The following is a 26,321-nucleotide window of genomic DNA, read 5'->3' on the forward strand; positions in this document are numbered from 1 at the left end:
TTTTCGATTTTGGACCATTTCGTTTTTTCAGTTTTTAAATTTTCCAACATGTCGACTTGTAGATTTCGATGATTCAGTTTTTGCATCGAAATGATTTTTCAATTTCTCGTTTTTTCTTTTTCGACTTTTCAGCTTTTCAACTTTTCGAATTTTTTGTTTTGGAATTTTTCGTTTTTTGGTTCTTCAATTTTTAAATTTTGGATTTTCGATTTTTGGTTTTTCGATTTTTCGTCTTCGATTTTTGATTTTTTGATTACTCGATAGGTATTTCACGTTGTCGAGTTTTCAATCTATCAGTTTTTCAAATTTTAACTTCCATTTTACGATTTCATAATTTTCCGATTTCCCGATGTTTCAGTTTTTGAATTTTTCGATGTTTCGATTTTCCGATTTCTCGGGTCTTCGAATTTTCACCTTTTAGAATTTTCGATTTTTAAGTTCTTCAATATTTCTGTTTTTCAATTTTTTTCAATTCATCATTTTTTTTATGTTGAATTTTTCGATTTTTCATTTTGAAACTTTTCGATCTTTCCACTTTTCGGGTTTTCGGCTTTTTGATATTTTCCAATTCTACGAAAATTCGACTTTTCAATTTTTCGATTTTTTAATTTAAAGTTTTCGATTTTTCGATTTCTCGGGTTTTCAATTTTTCGACGTTTAAATTTTTAAATTTTTGATTTTTGAATTTTTCAATTTTTCGATTTTTCAGTTTATCGATTAATTTTAAATTGTTCAGTTTCTCGATTTTTCATTTTTCGATTTTGGCCCATTTCGATTTTTCAATTTTTAGATTATTCTATTTCTCGACTTTTACATTTCGATGATTGAGTTTTTGAATTGAAGTGATTTTTCAATTTCTCGCTTTCTCCTTTTTCGACTTTTCGGCTTTAAAATTTTTCGATTTCCCAATTCTTGTTATAAGCGCGAAAGTCAAATATGATAATAAATTTTCTACACTTAGTGATGAAATGATGATGGCGGTATGAAACAGATTTTGCACAATGGTTATGAAGAAAATTTGATTGTTCACCTTGTTTACAAATTTATTTATACATAATGAAATATAAAATAAGCTACTAATTACCACCGTAAGCATATAATCTTTTTCTTGTGTTACTACACTTTCGATTAAAAAACTTCTGCTAAACAAAAATTGGAAAGTATTAAAATAATAGTGGAATAGGTGCACAGAATAAGAGTTCGATAAAATTTCAATACCTTGTACTAATAAAGATTCATAGAAGCAGCTAAAATTTATGTAAATTTTATTGGCTGCTGTTATCGGTTTGGATCGCAGCTGAGACGACCACAGGTACCAGTGTAATTTTGGCCGAAGTTTATGACGGCCCATTATTTACAGGACATTAAACTAATCTCTTTACCCTTTGTTGCTTTCAGTAAATTACCAAAGGTATGAGAAATTCTTGTAGAATGTAAACATTTCAACAAGATTTAAATTAAGCAGTTTGCTGCTCAGGTGTTACAATCTCATTACAAAGATTTCGACAATTTATGCTTCAGTACTGGTGTTTATAGCTCTTATATTTCAATACTTTAATTATGTCTGTCATTCTCTCTCTACCTACCTAAGATAAAATCATGAATGGAACTGTTTTCGTTTTTGATTTGCTAAGATTTTAAGCTGTTAATTTTTATCAATTGATGTTTATTGGACGTAATATCATTACAAAATTATTTCTATTGAATTGTTTAAAACCAAAAAAGCTTGTAATTAAACAAAAAATATAGTGTTATTTATTATGTTTTTCGTAAATTAGAATAAATTAAAGAATGACTTTCAAAATCTTCCACTTGCAACTCCGTTTGTCCACTTTCGTAAATGTTCTCGAAATTCCATGCATAAATCTTTTTTTTTTGCCTCTGTTCGTCGATTGGTTAGCCAAGTGTTTTGAAAACTAAGGTATGTACATAGACTTCATTTTCTCCTTTTCTAAAAAAACTACATTTTTCAAACCATCATCTCGAAATCCAGTGGCTAATTCATATTTTTTTCCAGATACCTGCAGCCATAGATTTTCACGATTTCCGCATGGAACTTATCGTTTTCCGGGGACCCAAAAACGTCCCTTGTGATTATCACTACTGCGACGACACCGACATCCATCGCATAACCATGTCGTAATCGATCTTCTGGAGCGGAGTGGTCGACTTCAACTATTTCTATCGAAGTTCCACACAATATCTAGATCTGCGGTTAAAGCAAGAAATGTTTCATCGGTAAATGTGCATTGACAGGATTGAGATTGCGCTTCCTCCGATAGTGGAAAATGCTCGATGTGGATATTTTATTCCTGTGGAGGCGGCTTACAATGCTGTCGTTTTTGACAGAGCCTCCACGGACCCGATTTTCATAGTTACAGAAATTTATGACGACAACGACGACTTTGTATTGTGCAAACTCATGTTCTTTTTATTAGATTAAATTCAATAGATAATTTTGATTAATTGTGTGTGTTTTTTAAAACATGTACCTAATTAGTAATTGTAAGTGTATTAGAGAAGAACGCTGTTTATAATACATATACTGACACACATTTCAAAGTTTTTTTTTATCATACCTCCAAGTGTGTGCAAAAATTGTGTGACTTTCAGTAGTTAAGTTTTCCGCGTTTCCAGATTGTTCTAATTGCCAAATAACTGTAGTCATTTTCAATAAATATTCAAAAGCATTAAAGTTTCTTAGAATGGAAAATCATTATTTTTCAGGTTCTTACAGTTCGGAGCCATTTTTTGAAATTATTACAACTATGTTTAGATTTTAGTATCTGAGTGCAACAATCAACAACTTAAACTTAAACCCACTAAAACTAACTAACTGCGTCAGGAAATGTTTTTTCTGAAGTATTCACTTGCTCTGTGAATATTTATATGGATCTTTCTAGAAAGGAAATAAAATCAATATTGGTAGGTATAAACACAAAGAAAACAATTTTTATTGTAAGAAAAAAAATCTGTGACTGAGTGGCCAGTAAACGTATTTTTTGATGCAAGGTCTTTAAAAAATTAATAACCATAGTAGAATCTTTCAAAAAGTGAACAATGACAACAATAGGAATAGAAGGAATATTGTAATAACTTTGACATCATCTCTCTCAAAGCTTCTGTGAATCAAATATGCATAAACACATTTTCGTTTATAAAATATTGTTCACTTCTCAAAACGAAGTTGGATCAAGGTGGAGAACCCTTCTTAAGGCTCTTCCTTACAGTCATTAAAATCTGCCGAAATACGGCAAAACGCCACTTCCAATATCATCCTTACTATAGCACTTGAAGACTTGTGCGACATATCTATTTGTTCGTGATACAAAAATCTTCATGGAAATAGTTTTTATATTGCATTAAAGGCTTCCGTTTTTTTAATAAAAAATAAAAACAGAAAAACTTATTTTTCTCTTTGAGCCAAAACTATAACGTATTTTGGCTTAAAAAAATCTGACAGTGTAGATAATATTATTGCTCACCTGGGGCTAATAATTATTTTTTCGTTAAACTATCCATTTTTTAGTTATTGTTGATTAAAGCAAGACCTAAAAAGGGCATTTTTTCTAAATGTAGGCAACCAAACATCTTCTTTCGTCAAGAACGAGCCAAGAAAGGGTATGATTTACGATAGGGGTTGGCCACTATTGAGAGATTATACGGATTTAAAACCTTTGTTGAGAAAATATGCAAATGAGGTGACCGTAGTGTGTTCTACCTGAAGGTTGTGGAATCGTACAATTACGTAGGAGTATTATATTAATCTAATTTCAGAATAACAAATAAATAACCGAGTTTGGATTTTTTACAAAACTGCCTAACTTGTTTCAACAGCTATAATTACTGCTGATCCCAAATGTGAGATAAATTAGACAAATTTTAAAATTATCAATCACTGAAAAAGAAAAGAATAGAACAACTTTTTCCAAAGCACACAATGAAGATTCGATTATATGTGACACTAATAATCCAATGTATGTGTTGAATTACTTACATATCTTTATACATATTATAGCCTCTTCTAAATTTAAAAATGTATATAAATTTTTTAGAATGAGATAGAGTATAATAAATATGATATAAAAATAAATAATGGTCTGTAAATCATAAATCTTTTTTTATTATAGGACGAAGCTGCTGATTTCGACTCCATCGTGAATCAATAATTTCTGGGAGCATGGCTTTTAAATAAAATTTTTCCAAATAATTTTCCATTTTTTTTTTATTTATTTGTTATTCTGAAATTAGATTAATATAATACTCCTACATAATTGTACGATTCCACAACCTTCAGGTAGAACACACCACGGTCACCTTATTTGCATATTTTCTCAACAAAGGTTTTAAATCCGTATAATCTCTCAATAGTGGCCAACCCCTATCGTAAATCATACACTTTCTTGGCTCGTTCTTGACGAAAGAAGATGTTTGGTTGCCTACATTTAGAAAAAATGCCCTTTTTAGGTCTTGCTTTAATCAACAATAACTAAAAATGGATAGTTTAACGAAAAAATAATTATTAGCCCCAGGTGAGCAATAATATTATCTACACTGTCAGATTTTTTTAAGCCAAAATACGTTATAGTTTTGGCTCAAAGAGAAAAATAAGTTTTTCTGTTTTTATTTTTTATTAAAAAAACGGAAGCCTTTAATGCAATATAAAAACTATTTCCATGAAGATTTTGTATCACGAACAAATAGATATGTCGCACAAGTCTTCAAGTGCTATAGTAAGGATGATATTGGAAGTAGCGTTTTGCCGTATTTCGGCAGATTTTAATGACTGTAAGGAAGAGCCTTAAGTAGATTATTACTTTTAGAATAGAAAATAACAACAACAACTAAATTAAACTTGACAGCCCCATTAAGGGACACTAGCAGGTATAATGGGTTGTAAAATTTAACGGGTTGCAGGGTCGGTGAAATTTAAAGCACCTGGCTTGACAAATTTTAAAGCCGTCACAGTATTATCACTAAAGTATTAGCTCCTGGCAAATAATGTTTCTTGGAAGTACAGAATTTAGGAGTAAGCAGCGGCATTAATGAAACAAGTAATGAGGTGGAAAATACCCACGTGTTTTGATGAAAGTTAATAGGTAGGTACCTACTTACTGTACATCATATTATGTAAAAATCGAAAATTATTTATTCCTCTATAAAAAAAGGATCATATTCTGTTATTTTGCTGATTAACATGGTACCTACAAGAAAAAAACGAATTTAATACTATGAGATTTTAGTTCAAAATTTAATTATGCTTTAATTACATTTTGTGATATTGATGGATTTTTTTTTTATTCCAGAAGAATTTTAAAGGTGGATCCTTTAGAAGAATATTACGTAAAGTCGTGAAATTCCACTGATAAAATAAGAAATTGTGCTTGGGAAAATGAAAAAATATTAGATAGGTAGGTATTTCAGAACAGAATGAATTTATTATTAATGTTAATAATAATTTAGTTAATATAATAATTTATAAGTATGAAATATATCAATTTGAAACAGAAGACCTACGCTACTAATTAATGAGTCTCCCAAATTAAAAATTCAATTTACAAAAAATTTCCATAATGGATTTTCCCTTTTTAGTACCTGTAACTTTCAATAATTGCGAATTTGAAATTTAGATTTATCCATTGCAACATATTCGTAACATAGTAATAACAACTCACCTATGAAAAGTTACTAAAAACCTCACATTCTAAGTGTTTTAGACTAGGGGCATTTCCAAGACCATACCCAAATGTTTTAATTTAGCTAGACTAAATCTAAATCTCTTTTATTAATTTGTTTAAAGAAACTTTTATGTATGCACTTTCAATTACAAAATGCGTCACAATAAATAGTTTTCCAGTTAAATTTCATCGCAGCGAGAGCATTAATATCTATAGATAACCAGTAATCGGATCCGCGAAATTGATCCATACCGACGTTGGTACTTTACTTTTTTCATTAAGTCATGTGATTAATTCGTATACTTACTTAAAAACTTGTAAAATTTGTTATAAATCATAATACATATTTCTGTGTCGTTGTCTAACTCCTTTATTTTCTGACTCATTTAGTTTCAGGCGTTTGTTTTTCTTTGCATGGTTTTAATCGAGAATTAGGGTAAATGTGTACAAGAGTGCGAATATGTATAAGAGTACGCACTGATGATTTCTGCTTATTAGTGCCATCTGGGTAAGATGAAGTTATACCATTCAGAATTTAATGCTAAACCTGAGATAAAGGTGCAAAAGTGACCTGAATATAGTTTATAGTTTGGTCGTACTGACGATTTTATGTCCACACGTTGTGTGGATGTAATTTTTACCGCTCATAGTTTTAGTTTTTTGTAAGGTACGTACCAGTTCTTTTATTCTACAGTAATAATTGTCATTAGTTGTAACTTTTAAGGTGTCGTTATACACTAACTGTTTTACACTTTCTGTCAATCAAAAGCTTTTAACTTTGAAAACATTAGGTTATGTACAAATGTACAAGAGTGCGCAGCGAGGTATTGTATAAGAGTGCGCATTGCTTGCAATACGTAGTCTAATAGTCTTGGAGATACATATCATACGATACTGAATTATTTAACTCTACTACTTTGTACTGCTTCCCAAGTTGTGTGGTGGTGGTTATGGTGATTTTTTTTTTTATTTTTACTTCCTGAGCGTGTTGTAATCGAGTCCGTCGACCGACTCTTTATTTTTACGTTTTCTCGTCTTTTCAAGCCCCTAGAGTACGAAGAAATAGGTCTCCCGTTTAATGTGTAGTCTGTAGTCACTTATTCCCATTTATTTTCACCTTAGAAACAAATATTTTTTCATAAAATGTAATGCGTACTCATAAGCGTTCAAATGCGCACTCTTGTGCAATGAACTGTCTAAGAGTGCGCATTTACACATCTTGACAAAAATTGAAATTACTCTTAAAATATAGTGGTGTTGGGACGTACAATTAAATATATCTGATCTCTAAACATGTATATAACGAACCTATATCATAAAATTTATCTATCCAAAAAAATTAAAAAGTTGTTGACAGTTTTCCACTAAGTGCGTACTCTTGTACACATTTACCCTAACTTTAATTCTCGTTCTATAAACCGGGTCAAAGTTAATTAAAAAAGATCTGATTTTATTAATTTAATTCCATCATGCCAATTGCATTAATACAGTAGGTATTTGATCAAATAAAATAAAAATTGTTTAATTTGTTTTGTGAATGTATCAATTTCAGTTAAGGTCAATTAATTGTAATTACTTAGTTGTCATCGAGGTGTTTATTATCATAGTTTAACTCATGTCAATAATCAAATCCTTTATTGTTCCAATCACATTTGCTCAAACTAGAAATTGTAAAGCCACAGTGACAACATCGTTTACCCCTCTCCATTAACGTCCTCCCTTATTCGTCACGCCAGCGACCAATCAGAACAAGTCAAAACACCCCATAAATATCCCCTAAATGCCTTAAAACCGCATTCTCTCTCGAAACGCTCTTCGACGTGGTGAACATCCAAGATCCAAGATTTCTAGAGACTTTATAGTTGGCTTCCGCAACAACTAAAAAGGTATGTAACCATTTTTCATTTATTTTATTTCAAAGTAAAATTATTGGTGCTTCATTGGTAATTAATTATTACAATTTTTTTACAGATATCTTCAAAAATGGGCAGTCCGTTCCGCATGGTATATGTGAAGGTACGAAGTGGCGATGACACGTTTCTGGAAGACCACGAGTGCACAGAGGATTCCCCAAATTACGCGAAGATATCGCAATCAATTTTGCAATATGACGAGATGAAAATTGATTTTTTTTATACCAGTACCGAGGAACACAGGAATCTGTGGCTGAGGCAAACATGTATGCACCAAAATAAAATTTTGCAAGAGTGCGTGACGCTGCTTCGACCTGTGGAGCCTGGTTCGATGAATCAGCATTCGATAGCCCATGTACTCGCTCCAGGTTGTCCTCATTTTGCTGAAGATGTGTATCTTCTAACTGAGATTTATAGTGGAAACTCTCTCTTGTGTGAGTTTGTTTTGATTTTGGCAAATGCGGATCAAATTTAATTGTCTTGTATATATATATGTATATTGAGATGTAAATATTTTTGTAAATTTTTTTTGTAATTTTAAGGATAAAAAAATGAAACTACCAATAGATTGTTTTTGTTTACAATTTAACTAATTCCCGAAGCGATTATTTGCAGGTATAGACTGTATTAGATTTTCATACCTGCATATTTCTCAATAACAATCAACTGCTTACATTAATCCTATTAATTAACATACATACACGCTAAAAATTGCTAATACCTACTTGTGCTAATTTTCTTAAAACAACAAAGGGTGTAGAAGCACAAAATCAGTCGGACTAAGTTCAAATTCTAATTTAAGGGGTGCTCGCCCATACAGAGGCGTTATAACAGTGGTGTTTTTTATAAGAATTCCAAGAAAAATTCCCGGACTTTAATTTTATCGTTGCTGATATTTACAACGTTGTCAAGAAACACTGTGCGAGTATTTCGTGAAGCAGGTAGTGTCTACAACAAAAAAGGTGCTGGACGACCAACATTGTGTACCAATGAGAAGTCATAGAAAATGTTGAAGAACGCATATCTTTAACTTTGTTTTCGATTTTTAAATAAATTTATTTACAGATCTGTAAAAGTTTTTTTCTTTCGCTGGTTTTTCTACTTTTCAACAAACAAGAGCTAACTTTCGTTTGAAAATTGATTTGTGTCACAATGCAACCAATATTACACATGCGTTTGTTTAATTGTATAAACTGAAAAGCATGCGAAACCAAGGAGTCATACGTTCAACATCGCACAACATTTTTTGATCTAAACATTTAATAAACACACGGTATTATTAGTTTTGTACTAAATTATATAATAATATTATACCGTAAGGTTTTTTTCTCTCTGAACATAGGATGATTCATTGATGTTGGGTTGCATATTCATCCCTCCAATAGATTGATTTGGACTTTTAAAAACTGAACATAAGATTCCTAATAATTGAGGAGCAGGCCATGTCAACGATGAATTTGTGTCAAAATTTTTGACGAAATTGTTTTAAAAAATCTAGACGTTTCCGATAAAAACTATGGAGTCGTAAACTACATGTAGAGGACTATGTTATTTCATACAATTTAAAATCCATTTATACCTATAGGTACTATATGTACAATTTTGAGGTGACGGCATCTCAATAGTGGTGGGGATGATTAGACAAATTTTGGTTAGCGTTCTACCATCTACATGATATTCCTATTATAAATACAAAATTTCACAACAATCGGTCCAGTACTTTCGGAGATTATCTGTCTAATAAAACTCCGCGACGACAGACATACGAACAGACAAACGAACAGACAGACAGGCGGACAGACAGACGAAAACGGAACACGTAATTCTTGGTACTCTATGGGTCATGAAAGGTCAAGAAAACGTCAAAGTAGGGTCGGCTGACGGACTCGATTACAATACTTCCTTTGCTGACGCTCGGGAAGTAAAAAATAAATAAATATGCATATTTTTTTTATTTATTTTCTTTTTTCGTTGTATTTTCCCGCATCCTATTTCCCGTTAATTTTGGATAAAAGCAAATTTGGAAAGTGGCACTTGAAATAAAACTGAAAAAATATTTTTAAAAATGTGAAACATATTAGTAGTAACTTCAGATAAGTAGTTATTCCTATTACCGCTGCTGTTAAAAAAAAAAGAACTTTCTAGCTGTATCTCAGTCTTGTAGTTATATAACACTGTATTTGCTTTACCTTTAGGTTCGCCTTTATTTAATGAAATTTTATCTTAAATTTTTAAATGATTATTTGGTTAATATTGCTTACATCAATTTTTAGCAATCCTCTCGCGGAATAAAATTTTATTTGGATATGGCATTAACATAAGTATGCTCTAATTCTCAATACTAAATAAAACTATGACCACGCGCAAAATAAAATGTGGAAGCACCTATGGAACTGATCCCCTTTTATTACACATTACGATAATTCCATAATTTACCTATACCTAGACCTAAATTGGAGAATAACGTTAATGAAAATAAACTGCGAAAAGTAGCAGCTTTTTTGCCAAAGGAACAATTTTTAAGAGATCATTTACCCCCCTCCAAGTGATGCGCTCACTCATTCTCGCCTCGGCAGCCTATACAGTCAGAACTCCCCTTGTCGGTACGTACCATTCTTTACGCCACGCCCCAAAAACCTCCATTAGTCATCCTCCATACGCTCTAAAATTGCAATTGTCCTGGTGCTTCTAGGCCACAATTTCTACAACCAAAAAGGTATGTAACTTTTTTAATCACTTATTTTATTTCAAAGTAATATTATAAACATACGACAGTGCAATATTCTTTAACTACTTAATTATATATTTTTTTGCAGATGATTTCGGGAATAAAAGTTCCAAGCTAGTTCCGTATGAATTACCTTATGGTCCGTGGTCACGATAATTCCCTGTCGGAGTATAAAGAATGCGAAGACAACTGTCGTCATTACCTGACAGCGTCCAAATCCATTTTCCGAGAGAGGGTGTTAAAAATCGAGTTTTTTTTTATATGTATAATATTTCAAGATCACAAATCTGTGGTCTTGTGGTCGAAAAATTAAAAAGTGCATCGAGTATTATTATTTGAAGTAATATAGTAATATACCTAGAAATAATTTAAGTGTTCCACAATAGGCCTCTACCGCAAGTAATCCAGCGCTCATAAACCATCAAGGGCCAACTGTCTGCACTACACAGGGCCGTATGCGCCCGTAAACCTTTACAATGTTTTATAGTACGGCTCTTTACATTTTCAATAGAGTTCAAAATACTTGCGGTAATTGAGATTGCAGTGCCATAAAAACCAAGTCAGAGTTGGACCACTACACCTACTTTATTGACATATATTTATAGAATCTAAAATTGTTCAGTTCAAAAATACTGAAATTTCAAGTTATAATTTTGTGAAATATGTTATCTACAAATTTGCTGATATCATGTCATAATTGTAGATAATAAGATAATACTTAGGTATAGGTATTTCGTTATATTTTAATTTAGTTTACGGTAATTTTATTTAACAATTTTAGAAATTATATGTAACTATAATAAGTATTAACTTGTGATTATACAGAGCTATGTAAGTATGTGATATACCTACGGGTGGTTTTTCAATAAATACTTATTTAAAAAGAACCAAAAGAAAAGAAACTGAAGTTATTTGAAAATTGATATGAATAATATGTTCATGTTATTTACTAAATATTCATTCAGTTCTTGAAACCCCCCCTTCCCGCCGTTAGGTCGGGAATTATAAGGTATCAGGTAGGTACAAAATTTTGCACCCCAATTCCGTCAATGTCTATAAGATAACAGGTAAAATTTGTATAGGATTATAAGAAATCTATTGAGTTGATCCGTTTTACAGCCCTTTCGTCACTTTTATTGTACCTACAGCTGAAAAGCCTCAAATCAGGGGAAAACCGATGTTTACTGCACCCAAGTTCGCCAAGCGCCGGGCAGTAGGTATAGCAGGCAGGTACAAATTTCATTGTTTGCTCTTGTTTGTTGTTTGTATCTTCAAGCTGCTATTTGACAGGTTGTTTTACAAGCAAATTCTTCAGCCGTACAATAAAATTGACGACAGGGCTGTAAAACGAACTAACTTTGGAAGTCCATCAAATTCTTATAATTCTAGACAAACTTTACCTAGCTAATCTTACCCTTACTGTGACAACGAGTATTTTTGCCGTTTATTTCATTCGAATGTGATAAAGACTTTTCTAAATGACCTTAAGAATTAATTACATTTAGAGAATATCCACCACTATCACAAATAATATTACGAAAATATTTTCCGTTAGTGAAATGCAAGTGTGACAAGTGTATCTAGCTTTCGGTGTGATAAACACTTTGCAAAATATTTTACCTACGTTTACGAGGTTCTGTAACGAAGGCTATACAATATAGAAAAAAACAAAATTACTCTCTTCAGGAACAGATAAAAACCTAGCACAAGACATTTCAAAGGCACCATTCCACGTCTTTGGCAATCATATCAACTGCAGTAATTATTTTTGTAATAGATATTTATTTTATTAGGAGTTTATGTGATACTTTATGTGTCGAGTATGGACGATTAAACGCCGAGCGATAGCGAGGCGAATTATGTCCATTCGAGTCACATGAAGTTACTTATACTCAAAATGAAATACAATATTTTATTTTCAAACGATTAATCTTCTTTTGAAGTGATTATTTCCTATCTTCTTGCTTCATTAAGGAATTGCCTTGATTTCACTTACCATGGTTACTATGGTTGACAACCACTATGATTTTCACACTTTTATACTCCGGCGGAGTATAAATCTTGTATTTATACGCCGGCGGAGTATAAGTAGTACTTATACGCCGCTCAAAAACGCTGTCATAGAAATGACACTTAAACCCCGGTAAGAGCGTCATATAAGTGTCAGTTATATGACGTTTGAAAATAAAAAATTTAAATGACAAAAATTAGTTAAGTACCTATTACGTTAATAATAATTTTAGAAAGAGCGCATTATTATTCCAAATTTTAAATCTATAGGTATCTATTGATCGCGACTATGTACGCACTCTGTCCACAGTAAAAATACAGCGTGTTTGTAATCCAGGAGTACGATTTTATGTTTGATATTCAACTTCTTTAAAAAAAAAACGTACCTAAATTTTGTGGCGATTCTGGAAAGATGGTAGAAGCTTTCGAAGAAGTGATGCCGAAAGTAGGTAATTTTTGGAGGTCGAAAGGTATAAAAAATGTAAGTAAATAGTTTTCGAAAATGGTCGAAAAGACGTCGAAATTTTCATGAGGAGAAAATTGGAACATTGATAAAGTTTTTTAAAAAATCACAAAAAAGGTGTAAGATCACACGAAATTTGCCATAAGAGGGAGTACCGCTTTGCTTAAATTGACTTCATAATACCACTACGGCACCTCTTCTAAAAGAAAAACAGTATCATTTTTAAAATCATTTTATAGGTAAAACTTTACCTTCTTTATTTTTTTGCGTATAAACATGGTTTTCTTCAATGTTTGAAAAGATTCTGTGAAAATAATAACAGATTTGTGTGATGTTACAATTTTGTCGAATAAATGTTATTCAAATGTTAACAAACAACATAGTTCTGAAATTGTGGTTTATGATTCCGTGTTGAATTTTTATCCCTGACAACGGGATTTTTGGAAAAAAATCACATTTGTAGATACAAGAATTTTTCGATTTTTCAATGTTTCGAATTTTCGGCCCAATTTCTCGATTTTCAGTTTTTCGTTTACTCAATTTTTTAATATTTTAGTGCTGGGATTCCACAATTTCTCGAAATCTCGATTCTTTACTTTTAGAGTTCTCAATGTTCCGATGTTCCAGTTTTACGATTTATCAATTATTGATCATTTCAGTTTTAAATTTTTTTAATTTCTCAATTTTTCAGGTTTTCGATTCTTCAATTTTTCGACTTTTCAATTATTTGATTCTTTAAATTTTAGGTTTTCGATTTTTCAAATTCTCGGGTTTTCGGATTTTCGTTGTTTCAATTTTTCAATTTTCTATTTTTCGATTTTGGACCATTTCGTTTTTTCAGTTTTTAAATTTTCCAACTTGTCGACTTGTAGATTTCGATGATTCAGTTTTTGCATCGAAATGATTTTTCAATTTCTCGTTTTTTCTTTTTCGACTTTTCAGCTTTTCAACTTTTCGAATTTTTTGTTTTGGAATTTTTCGTTTTTTGGTTCTTCAATTTTTAAATTTTGGATTTTCGATTTTTGGTTTTTCGATTTTTCGTCTTCGATTTTTGATTTTTTGATTACTCGATAGGTATTTCACGTTGTCGAGTTTTCAATCTATCAGTTTTTCAAATTTTAACTTCCATTTTACGATTTCATAATTTTCCGATTTCTCGATGTTTCAGTTTTTGAATTTTTCGATGTTTCGATTTTCCGATTTCTCGGGTCTTCGAATTTTCACCTTTTAGAATTTTCGATTTTTAAGTTCTTCAATATTTCTGTTTTTCAAGTTTTTTCAATTCATCATTTTTTTTTATGTTGAATTTTTCGATTTTTCATTTTGAAACTTTTCGATCTTTCCACTTTTCGGGTTTTCGGCTTTTTGATATTTTCCAATTCTACGATAATTCGACTTTTCAATTTTTCGATTTTTTAATTTAAAGTTTTCGATTTTTCGATTTCTCGGGTTTTCAATTTTTCGACGTTTAAATTTTTAAATTTTTGATTTTTGAATTTTTCAATTTTTCGATTTTTCAGTTTATCGATTAATTTTAAATTGTTCAGTTTCTCGATTTTTCGTTTTTCGATTTTGGCCCATTTCGATTTTTCAATTTTTAGATTATTCTATTTCTCGACTTTTACATTTCGATGATTGAGTTTTTGAATTGAAGTGATTTTTCAATTTCTCGCTTTCTCCTTTTTCGACTTTTCGGCTTTAAAATTTTTCGATTTCCCAATTCTTGTTATAAGCGCGAAAGTCAAATATGATAATAAATTTTCTACACTTAGTGATGAAATGATGATGGCGGTATGAAACAGATTTTGCACAATGGTTATGAAGAAAATTTGATTGTTCACCTTGTTTACAAATTTATTTATACATAATGAAATATAAAATAAGCTACTAATTACCACCGTAAGCATATAATCTTTTTCTTGTGTTACTACACTTTTGATTAAAAAACTTCTGCTAAACAAAAATTGGAAAGTATTAAAATAATAGTGGAATAGGTGCACAGAATAAGAGTTCGATAAAATTTCAATACCTTGTACTAATAAAAATTCATAGAAGCAGCTAAAATTTATGTAAATTTTATTGGCTGCTGTTATCGGTTTGGATCGCAGCTGAGACGACCACAGGTACCAGTGTAATTTTGGCCGAAGTTTATGACGGCCCATTATTTACAGGACATTAAACTAATCTCTTTACCCTTTGTTGCTTTCAGTAAATTACCAAAGGTATGAGAAATTCTTGTAGAATGTAAACATTTCAACAAGATTTAAATTAAGCAGTTTGCTGCTCAGGTGTTACAATCTCATTACAAAGATTTCGACAATTTATGCTTCAGTACTGGTGTTTATAACTCTTAAATTTCAATACTTTAATTATGTCTGTCATTCTCTCTCTACCTACCTAAGATAAAATCATGAATGGAACTGTTTTCGTTTTTGATTTGCTAAGATTTTAAGCTGTTAATTTTTATCAATTGATGTTTATTGGACGTAATATCATTACAAAATTATTTCTATCGAATTGTTTAAAACCAAAAAAGCTTGTAATTAAACAAAAAATATTGTGTTATTTATTATGTTTTTCGTAAATTAGAATAAATTAAAGAATGACTTTCAAAATCTTCTACTTGCAACTCCGTTTGTCCACTTTCGTAAATGTTCTCGAAATTCCATGCATAAATCTTTTTTTTTGCCTCTGTTCGTCGATTGGTTAGCCAAGTGTTTTGAAAACTAAGGTATGTATATAGACTTCATTTTCTCCTTTTCTAAAAAAACTACATTTTTCAAACCATCATCTCGAAATCCAGTGGCTAATTCATATTTTTTTCCAGCTGCCTGCAGCCATAGATTTTCACGATTTCCGCATGGAACTTATCGTTTTCCGGGGACACAACAACGTCCCTTATGATTATCACTACTGCGACGACACCGACGTCCATCGCATAAACACGTCGAAATCGATCTTCTGGAACGGAGTGGTCGACTTCAACTATTTCTATCGAAGTTCCACACAATATCTAGATCTCCGGTTAAAGCAAGAAATGTTTCATCGGTAAATGTGCACTGACAGGATTGAGATTACGCTTCCTTCGATAGTGGAAAATGCTCGATGTGGATATTTTATTCCTGTGGAGGCGGCTTACAATGCTGTCGTTTTTGACAGAACCTCCACGGATCCGATCTTCATAGTTACAGAAATTTATGACGACAACGCCGACTTTGTATTGTGCAAACTCATGTTCTTTTTATTAGATTAAATTCAATAGATAATTTTGATTAATTGTGTGTGTTTTTTAAAACATGTACCTATTTAGTAATTGTAAGTGTATTAGAGAAGAACGCTGTTTATAATACATATACTAACACACATTTCAAAGTTTTTTTTTATCATACCTCCAAGTGTGTGCAAAAATTGTTTGACTTTCATTAGTTAGGTTTTCCGCGTTTCCAGATTGTTCTAGTTGCCAAATAACTGTAGTCATTTTCAATAAATATTCAAAAGCATTAAAGTTTCATAGAATGGAAAATCATTATTTTTCAGGTTCTTACAGTTCGGAGCCATTTTTTGAAATTATTACAACTATGTTTAGATTTTAGTATCTGAGTGCAAAAATCAACAACTTAAACTTAAACCCACTAAAACTAACTAACTGCGTCAGGAAATATTTTTTCTGAAGTATTTACTTGCTCTGTGAATATTTATATGGATCTTTCTAGGAAGGGAATAAAATCAATATTGGTAGGTATAAACACAAAAAAACAGTTTTTATTGTAAGAAAAAAAATCTGTGACTGAGTGGCCAGTAAACGTATTTTTTGATGCAAGGTCTTTAAAAAATTAATAACCATAGTAGAATCTTTCAAAAAGTGAACAATGACAACAATAGGAATAGAAGGAATATTGTAATAACTTTGACATCATCTCTCTCAAAGCTTCTGTGAATCAAATATGCATAAACACATTTTCGTTAATAAAATATTGTTCACTTCTCAAAACGAAGTTGGATCAAGGTGGGGAACCCTTCTTAAGTAGATTATTACTTATAGGGGTCAATTCCAAGTTCAGGGCGCAAATCATGGGCGCAGCGCAACTTTGCACCTCTGATTTGCGCCCTTGTTGCGCCTCGAGTTGCGTCCAAATTCTAAGTAACAAAGTTGCACCCGCGCAATGTAGGCGCAACGGCGGAACATTAGCCACAGCATTTTACTTTGATTGGGTGTGGTTGTTCTGTCAAATGTCAATTTAACTGTCAATGCAGGAGTACGCAAGCGTCAGCTACATATTTCGAATTTAAAAATATTAAACCATGGCAAATAAATCGTAAGTAATTTATGCTTTTATTTCACGGACAAGTTTTAAAAAGTAATGGGTACCACATATATTAAAATTAATCACAAAATCGCTAATTGTAGCATCAAAGCAAGAGGTAAAAATTTTACCAAAACAGAGCTGCTAGCATTAGTGGATGCAATTGAGGCGCGGAGAAAGTTTTTGTTTGGGCCTTTGCAAGGTCCAACTTTAACACAGTACCATCGGGACAGGGCATGGGAGAAAGTAGTGGAGGCAGTAAACGCAGTGGCACCAGTGGTTCGCACGACGAAGGACATAAAAAAGAAATTTAAAGACCTTAAAACCAGGACAAAACAAAAGGCGAATGCCTTTAAAAGAAGTACCAAAAAGACCGGTGGGGGCGAAAACGAGGAAACTCCTCTGAATGAGATGGAACAAAAAATCATCTCATTCATTGGAACAGAAAGTATCGAGGGGATCGCTGGAGGAATTGATACATTCCAAAAAAGGGGTAAGTATATTTGATATTATTATGTAAATGCTTTTACTTAATTTATTATCAACTGAAACGTAAAAAAAAATGCTTCAATAAAACATTTACAGGTATATTTATTAACACAAACGTTAATAAAGATCTATTTTTACTGAATTGCTTGCATTATTTGTACTTTTTTTTAGTTGTTAACGAACCAACTCCTCTCCTGATCCCTCCACCATACCTTGAAATTTCATTAAGCCCCACTGAAGGTATGTATAGGTTTATAAAATAGTTTTATTTATAAATAGACAACAAGATAGTTTCAACATCGATACAGTAATAATATACACATATCATTTTTAAATAACCATAATTACTTTGCAAATATATTAATAGTTTATTATTTCCACCTTTTACAGAGTATAACATGTGTTCCACTGGACCTAGCCCTACTTCCTCTCCTCCCAGAGTTTCAGTTTCGCCAATCCTGCCAGCACCCCTCACTGCACCACCTGTGATACCTCCAACTGTCCCAAAGAAAAAATCTAAAACACAGGTTTTGGATGAAATTAAAAGAACTACCACTCTGCAAACACAGCAGAATGTTTTACTCTCTGATATCCTTACGGAATTCAAGAGCTTCAGTAGTCAGGTAACCGAAGGAATAAGAGAGTTGGTAGCTCTAAAAAAAAGAGAGGTAGAAATTTTAGAGGAAAACCTCAAAATAAAAAAAGCCAAAACCTCACATTAAATATTTTATCTAATTATAGTAATTTTTGATTGTTCATTATTTATTTATTTAGTTATTATTCACATTAAATAAACATCATATACTTGTTACTTTGATCATTTATTGAATTATTTATTTATAGGGATGTACCGACTAGTGGCTGACCGGTCGGCTTTTTTTACTAAAATTAAAATAGCATATAAAACAATTAAACCCGGTTCACAGAACCTCAATTAAATATTTAATTGCGATTTAATTTTTAACCCCGCGTTAAAGTACCATGTGACCGACTCTACGCCAATGAGACGTTGCTAATGGCCTTGTTAAATGCGCGATCAACTTAATCTTAGTTAAAATATTGTATAAACTGGCCCTAAATTGTGTTATTCTTTATTTTTGTACTGAGTTACTAAAAAAAAATTAAATGTTAAAATTATCCAAATAAATTTAACACATTTTTTGGAAAACAAAGGAACTTTAGTTATTCCTTTTATAAAATAAAACAAATTTTTAAGGTAGTCAGAGAAATAGAAAAAAAAAACACACTGCCTGTCGCATTTATAAACCGGTTTTAGCAAAGCCGAACAGTCGGCCGACTAGTCGGTTTTTACTGGCCGAACAATCGGCTAGTCAGTTAGTCGGCCAGACCTACAGTCGGTACATCTCTATTTATTTAGTTTAAAAATTAAGTTGTAATTTTTTTGTCAGTTCGGTTACTTTCCACAATGGAAATTTTGAAATTAATCCTTGCAGAATAAAATGAATCCAAAACGTGCTATTAATAGAACTAGCAAAAAAAAGCAAGTATTAAATTTAACAGTGTGGAACAAGCAATTGTGGAAATATCTAGTGGGACCCTGTAAAGGCTGACAAAATCCCACCAGGTTAAGGAAGGGGTGTTATTTGAAAATATGAGAGTTAGAAGTAAAATTTGTGTTTGCAAAGGATACAAATTAATAAATTTTGAAAAAAAGGGCTGTAGAAGTCACCAACATACAAAATTTTAACCTACAATTGCAGATGAGCACAAATGTTAAATAAAAAAGGATACATGTCAAAATCAGGTAAAATGTTGTGCAATCAGTTGTCTTTTAATTTGGTCATAATGGAGATTTTGAGGCTCTTGACATGGGAATTCATCATTCAGAGGATGTTCTTGTAAATCTTCTACATCCAGGTTATGTTCAGTGCAAATATTGTGGAGAACACAACATGCAGTAGTTATGTGACACACTTTCCCTGGAGAATATTTAAGTGGACAATCTAAAACACGCCACCTACTTTTTAGAACTCCATTTGTCCTTTCCACTGGATTTCGAGTGGAAATGTGCACAGAATTATATAACAATTCAGGCGGTGTGTTAACATGGCCAACAGGAGTCATGAGCCAAGGTTCCTGTGGATATCCAGAATCCCCAATGAGCCAACCTTCTGGAAAATTACCTTCAGCTAAGGCTTCTCGAACAGCTGAATTTCTCCACACATACGAATCATGATTAGAACCTGGAAATTCTGCAACACTGTTAAAAATTTTTAAATCAGGTCCGACAACAAGTTGTACAATAATTGAGTGGTAAATATGACGATTCAGGTATTGTTCTGGGGCAGTTGTTGGAGCTTGAATGCGTACGTGAGTACAGTCAATTGCACCCAAAACGTTTGGAAATCCACGTCTGTGTTTGGTCTGTCCTATTTGGTAGAAGGCTTGTTTCACTGCCAGGTAGTCTTCAGCGTTGGGAAAACGTATAAACTGTGGCGCAAGAGCCACAATAGCCTCAGTAACTTCTCCAATGATACGACATGCTGAGGGTTGTGAAACATTGCCACTGCTTGCTACTAGCCATTGATATGAACCTGTGGCATAAAATTGAAGGGCCACATACAATTTTTGCATGGGTGTTAGATGTTTGTATCGTCCACTTCGCGTGTTTTTTGTCAAAGCCGGTGAAATTAAACCTAAAACATACTCAAATACAATTCTGTTCAACCTAGTATGCTGAAACAGAATCCTCTCGGAAATTTGCCGAATATGAAAGGCGTTCCTCGGTACACGTTCTTCACCATCCTCACTATCACTTTCAGTATCATTTTCGAACAAATCGAGAGCTAAAGCCGCTAAACCTTGTCTTGCACCGGCCGCCATGTCCCACACATAAGATGACATACGGTTGCGCCGGTACAAATTTGAGATGCACCACCGCCATCGAGTGGCGCAAAATACGAGTGCAATTTGACCGCGGAATTTGACTTTGAATTAGGCGCAAACTGAATTGCGCCGTCACCATGGCGACCCCACTTGCGCCGGGTGCAAATCTAACTTGGAATTGACCCCTTAGAATAGAAAATAACAACAACAAATAAATTAAACTTGACAGCCCCATTAAGGGACACTACCAGGTATAATGGGTTGTAAAATTTAACAGGTTGCAGGGTCGGTGAAATTTAAAGCACCTGGCTTGACAAATTTTAAAGCCGTCACAGTATTATCACTAAAGTATTAGCTCCTGGCAAATAATGTTTCTTGGAAGTACAGAATTTAGGAGTAAGCAGCGGCATTAATGAAACAAGTAATGACGTGGAAAATACCCACGTGTTTTGATGAAAGTTAATAGGTAGGTACCTACTTACTGTACATCATATTATGTAAAAATGGAAAATTATTTATTCCTCTATAAAAAAAGGATCATATTCTGTTATTTTGCTGATTAACATGGTACCTACAAGAAAAAAACGAATTTAATACAGTGAGATTTTAGTTCAAAATTTAATTATGCTTTAATTACATTTTGTGATATTGATGGATTTTTTTTTTATTCCAGAAAAATTTTAAAGGTGGATCCTTTAGAAGAATATTACGTAAAGTCGTGAAATTCATTACTATTTTACGTTAAACATATCCACTGATAAAATAAGAAATTGTGCTTGGGAAAATGAAAAAATTTTAGATAGGTAGGTATTTCAGAACAGAATGAATTTATTATTAATGTTAATAATAATTTAGTTAATATAACAATTTATAAGTATGAAATATATCAATTTGAAACAGAAGACCTACGCTACTAATTAATGAGTGTCCCAAATTAAAAATTCAATTTACAAAAAATTTCCATAATGGATTTTCCCTTTTTAGTACCTGTAACTTTCAATAATTGCGAATTTGAAATTTAGATTTATCCATTGCAACATATTCGTAACATAATAATAACAACTCACCTATGAAAAGTTACTAAAAATCTCACATTCTAAGTGTTTTAGACTAGGGGCATTTCCAAGACCATACCCAACTGTTTTAATTTAGCTAGAATAAATCTAATTCTCTTTTATTAATTTGTTTAAGGAAACTTTTATGTATGCACTTTCAATTACAAAATGCGTCACAATAAATAGTTTTCCAGTTAAATTTCATCGCAGCGAGAGCATTAATATCTATAGATAACCAGTAATCGGATCCGCGAAATTGATCCATACCGACGTTGGTACTTTAATTTTTTCATTAAGTCATGTGATTAATTCGTATACTTACTTAAAAACTTGTAAAATTTCTTATAAATCATAATACATATTTCTGTGTCGTTATCTAACTCCTTTACTTTCTGACTCATTTTGTTTCAGGCGTTTGTTTTTCTTTGCATGGTTTTAATCGAGAATTAACTTTAATTCTCGTTCTATAAACCGGGTCAAAGTTAATTAAAAAAGATTTAATTTTATTAATTTAATTCCATCATGCCAATTGCATTAATACAGTAGGTATTTGATCAAATAAAATAAAAATTGTTTAATTTGTTTTCTGAATGTATCAATTTCAGTTAAGGTCAATTAATTGTAATTACTTAGTTGTCATCGAGGTGTTAATTTTCATAGTTTAACTCATGTTAATAATCAAATTCTTTATGGATAACGAATTTTGTTCCAATCAAATTTGCTCAAACTAGAAATTGTAAAGCCACAGTGACAACATCGTTTACCCCTCTCCATTAACGTCCTCCCTTATTCGTCACGCCAGCGACCAATCAGAACAAGTCAAAACACCCCATAAATATCCCCTAAATGCCTTAAAACCGCATTCTCTCTCGAAACGCTCTTCGACGTGGTGAACATCCAAGATCCAAGATTTCTAGAGACTTTATACTTAGTTGGCTTCCGCAACAACTAAAAAGGTATGTAACCATTTTTCATTTATTTTATTTCAAAGTAAAATTGTTGGTGCTTCATTGGTAATTAATTATTACATTTTTTTTACAGACATCTTCAAAAATGGGCAGTCCGTTCCGCATGGTATATGTGAAGGTACGAAGTGGCGATGACACGTTTCTGGAAGACCACGAGTGCACAGAGGATTCCCCAAATTACGCGAAGATATCGCAGTCAATTTTGCAATACGAGGAGATGAAAATTGATTTTTTTTACACCAGTACCGAGGAACACAGGAATCTGTGGCTGAGGCAAACATGTATGCACCAAAATAAAATTTTGCAAGAGTGCGTGACGCTGCTTCAACCTGTGGAGCCTGGTTCGATGAATCAGCATTCGATAGCCCATGTACTCGCTCCAGGTTGTCCTCATTTTGCTGAAGATGTGTATCTTCTAACTGAGATTTATAGTGGAAACTCTCTCTTGTGTGAGTTTGTATTGATTTTGGCAAATGCGGATCAAATTTAATTGTCTTGTATATATGTATATATTGAGATGTAAATATTTTTGTAAATTTTTTTTGTAATTTTAAGGATAAAAAAATGAAACTACCTATAGATTGTTTTTGTTTACAATTTAACTAATTCCCGAAACGATTATTTGCAGGTATAAACTGTATTAGATTTTCGTACCTGCATATTTCTCAATAACAATCAACTGCTTAAATTAATCCTATTAAGTAACATACATACACGCTAAAAATTGCTAATACCTACTTGTGCTAATTTTCTTAAAACAACAAAGGGTGTAGAAGCACAAAATCAGTCGCACTAAGTTCAAATTCTAATTTAAGGGGTGCTCGCCCATACAGAGGCGTCCGTCATCGTTTCTCTGTCATAGTGAACAGACGAATGGCATTATAACAGTGGTGTTTTTTTATAAGAATTCCAAGAATAATTTGCGGACTTTAATTTTATCGTTGCTGATATTTAGGGTAAATGTGTACAAGAATGCGCATATGTATAAGAGTACGCACTGATGATTTCTGGTTATTAGTGCCATCTGGGTAAGATGTAGTTATACCATTCAGAATTTAATGCTAAACCTGAGATAAAGGTGCAAAAGTGACCTGAATATAGTTTATAGTTTGGTCGTACTGACGATTTTATGTTCACACGTTGTGTGGATGTAATTTTTACCGCTCATAGTTTTAGTTTTTTGTAAGGTACGTACCAGTTCTTTTATTTTACAGTAATAATTTTCATTAGTTGTAACTTTTAAGGTGTCGTTATACACTAACAGTTTTACACTTTCTGTCCATCAAAAGCTTTTAACTTTGAAAACATTGGGTTATGTACAAATGTACAAGAGTGCGCAGCGAGGTATTGTATAAGAGTGAGCATTGCTTGCAATACGTAGTCTAATAGTCTTGGAGATACATATCATACGATAATGAATTATTTAACTCTACTACTTTGTACTGCTTCTCAAGTTGTGTGGTGGTGGTTATGGTGATTTTTTTTTTATTTTTACTTCCTGAGCGTGTTGTAATCGAGTCCGTCGACCGACTCTCTATTTTTACGTTTTCTCGTCTTTTCAAGACCCCTAAAGTACGAAGAAATAGGTCTCCCGTTTTATGTGTAGACTGTAGTCACTTATTCCCATTTATTTTCACCTTAGAAACAAATATTTTTTCATAAAATGTAATGCGTACTCATAAGCGTTCAAATGCGCACTCTTGTGCAATGAACTGTCTAAGAGTGCGCATTTACACATCTTGACAAAAATTGAAATTACTCTTAAAATATAGTGGTGTTGGGGTGTACAATTAAATATATCTGATCTCTAAACATGTATATAACGAACCTATATCATAAAATTTGTCTATCCAAAAAAATTAAAAAGTTGTTGACAGTTTTACACTAAGTGCGTACTCTTGTACACATTTACCCTACAACGTTGTCAAGAAACACTGTGCGAGTATTTCGTGAAGCAGGTAGTGTCTACAACAAAAAAGGTGCTGGACGACCAACATTGTGTACCAATAAGAAGTCATGGAAAATGTTGAAGAACGCATATCTTTAACTTTGTTCTCGCTTTTTAAATAAATTTATTTACAAATCTGTAAAAGTTCTTTTCTTTCGCTAGTTTTTCTACTTTTCAACAAACAAGAGCTAACTTTCGTTTGAAAATTGATTTGTGTCACAATGCAACCAATATTACACATGCGTTTGTTTAATTCTATAAACTGAAAAGCATGCGAAACCGAGGAGTCATACGTTCAACATCGCACAACATTTTTTGATCTAAACATTTAATAAACACACAGTATTATTAGTTTTGTACTAAATTATATAATAATATTATACCGTAAGGTTTTTTTCTCTCTGAACATAGGATGATTCATGGATGTTGGGTTGCATATTCATCCCTCCAATAAATTGATTTGGACTTTTAAGAACTGAACATAAGATTCCTAATAATTGAGGAGCAGGCCATGTCAACGATGAATTTGCGTCAAAATTTTTACATGTAGAGGACTATGTTATTTCATACAATTTAAAATCCATTTATACCTATAGGTACTATATGTACAATTTTGAGGTGACGGCATCTCAATAGTGGTGGGGATGATTAGACAAATTTTGGTTAGCGTTCTACCATCTACATGATATTCCTATTATAAATACAAAATTTCACAACAATCGGTCCAGTACTTTCGGAGATTATCTGTCTAATAAAACTCCGCGACGGCAGACATACGAACAGACAAATGAACAGACAGACAGGCGGACAGACAGACTGACAGACAGACGAAAACGGAACACGTAATTCTTGGTACTCTATGGGTCATGAAAGGTCAAGAAAACGTCAAAGTAGGGTCGGCCGAAGGACTCGATTACAATACTTCCTTTGCTGACGCTCGGGATGTAAAAAATAAATACCTAAATATGCATATTTTTTTTTATTTATTTTCTTTTTTCGTTGTATTTTCCCGCATCGTATTTCCCTTTAATTTTGGATAAAAGCAAATTTGGAAAGTGGCACTTGAAATAAAACTGAAAAAATATTTTTCAAAATGTGAAACATATTAGTAGGAACTTTAGATAAGTAGTTATTCCTATTACCGCTGCTGTTAAAAAAAAGAACTTTCTAGCTGTGTCTCAGTCTTGTAGTTATATAACACTGTATTTGCTTTACCTTTATGTTCGCCTTTATTTAATGAAATTTTATCTTAAATTTTTAAATGATTATTTGGTTAATATTACTTACATCAATTTTTAGCAATTCCTCTCGCGGAATAAAATTTTATTTGGCTATGGCATTAACATAAGTATGCTCTAATTGTCAATACTAAATAAAACTACGACTACGCGCAAAATAAAATGTGAAAGCACCTATGGAACTGATCCCCTTTTATTACACATTACGATAATTCCATAATTTACCTATACCTAGACCTAAATTGGAGAATAACGTTAATGAAAATAAACCGCGAAAAGTAGCAGCTTTTTTGCCAAAGCAACAATTTTTAAGAGATCATTTACCCCCCTCCAAGTGATGCGCTCACTCATTCTCGCCTCGGCAGCCTATACAGTCAGAACTCCCCTTGTCGGTACGTACCATTCTTTACGCCACGCCCCAAAAACGTCCATTAGTCATCCTCCATACGCTCTAAAATTGCAATTGTCCTGGTGCTTCTAGGCCACAATTTCTACAACCAAAAATGTATGTAACTTTTTTAATCACTTATTTTATTTCAAAGTAATATTATAATCATACGACAGTGCAATATTCTTTAACTACTTAATTATATATTTTTTTGCAGATGATTTCGGGAATAAAAGTTCCAAGCTAGTTCCGTATGAATTATCTTATGGTCCGTGGTCATGATAATTCCCTG

The 26,321-nt window shown here is 32.4% G+C and overlaps 1 protein-coding gene across 1 annotated transcript; it reads right to left on the reverse strand.

Annotated features, from left to right (window-relative positions):
• Positions 1-17,832: 17,832 nt before the first annotated feature.
• Positions 17,833-20,516, reverse strand: LOC135131018 (putative nuclease HARBI1). The gene is made up of 3 exons (XM_064058527.1): positions 19,568-20,516; positions 18,184-18,238; positions 17,833-18,101 (listed from the first exon to the last, which is right to left on the reverse strand). Exons 1-2 carry the CDS (start codon positions 20,448-20,450, stop codon positions 18,198-18,200), a joined length of 924 nt encoding a protein of 307 aa, XP_063914597.1. The 5' UTR covers positions 20,451-20,516; the 3' UTR covers positions 17,833-18,101; positions 18,184-18,197.
• Between the last annotated feature and the right edge of the window lie 5,805 nt (positions 20,517-26,321).

The sequence above is a fragment of the Zophobas morio genome, unplaced genomic scaffold (genome assembly GCF_036711695.1).
Source record: "Zophobas morio isolate AGI-343-1 ecotype UQ-CSIRO unplaced genomic scaffold, CSIRO_AGI_Zmor_V1 ptg000018l, whole genome shotgun sequence".
Lineage (NCBI taxonomy): Eukaryota > Metazoa > Arthropoda > Insecta > Coleoptera > Tenebrionidae > Zophobas > Zophobas morio.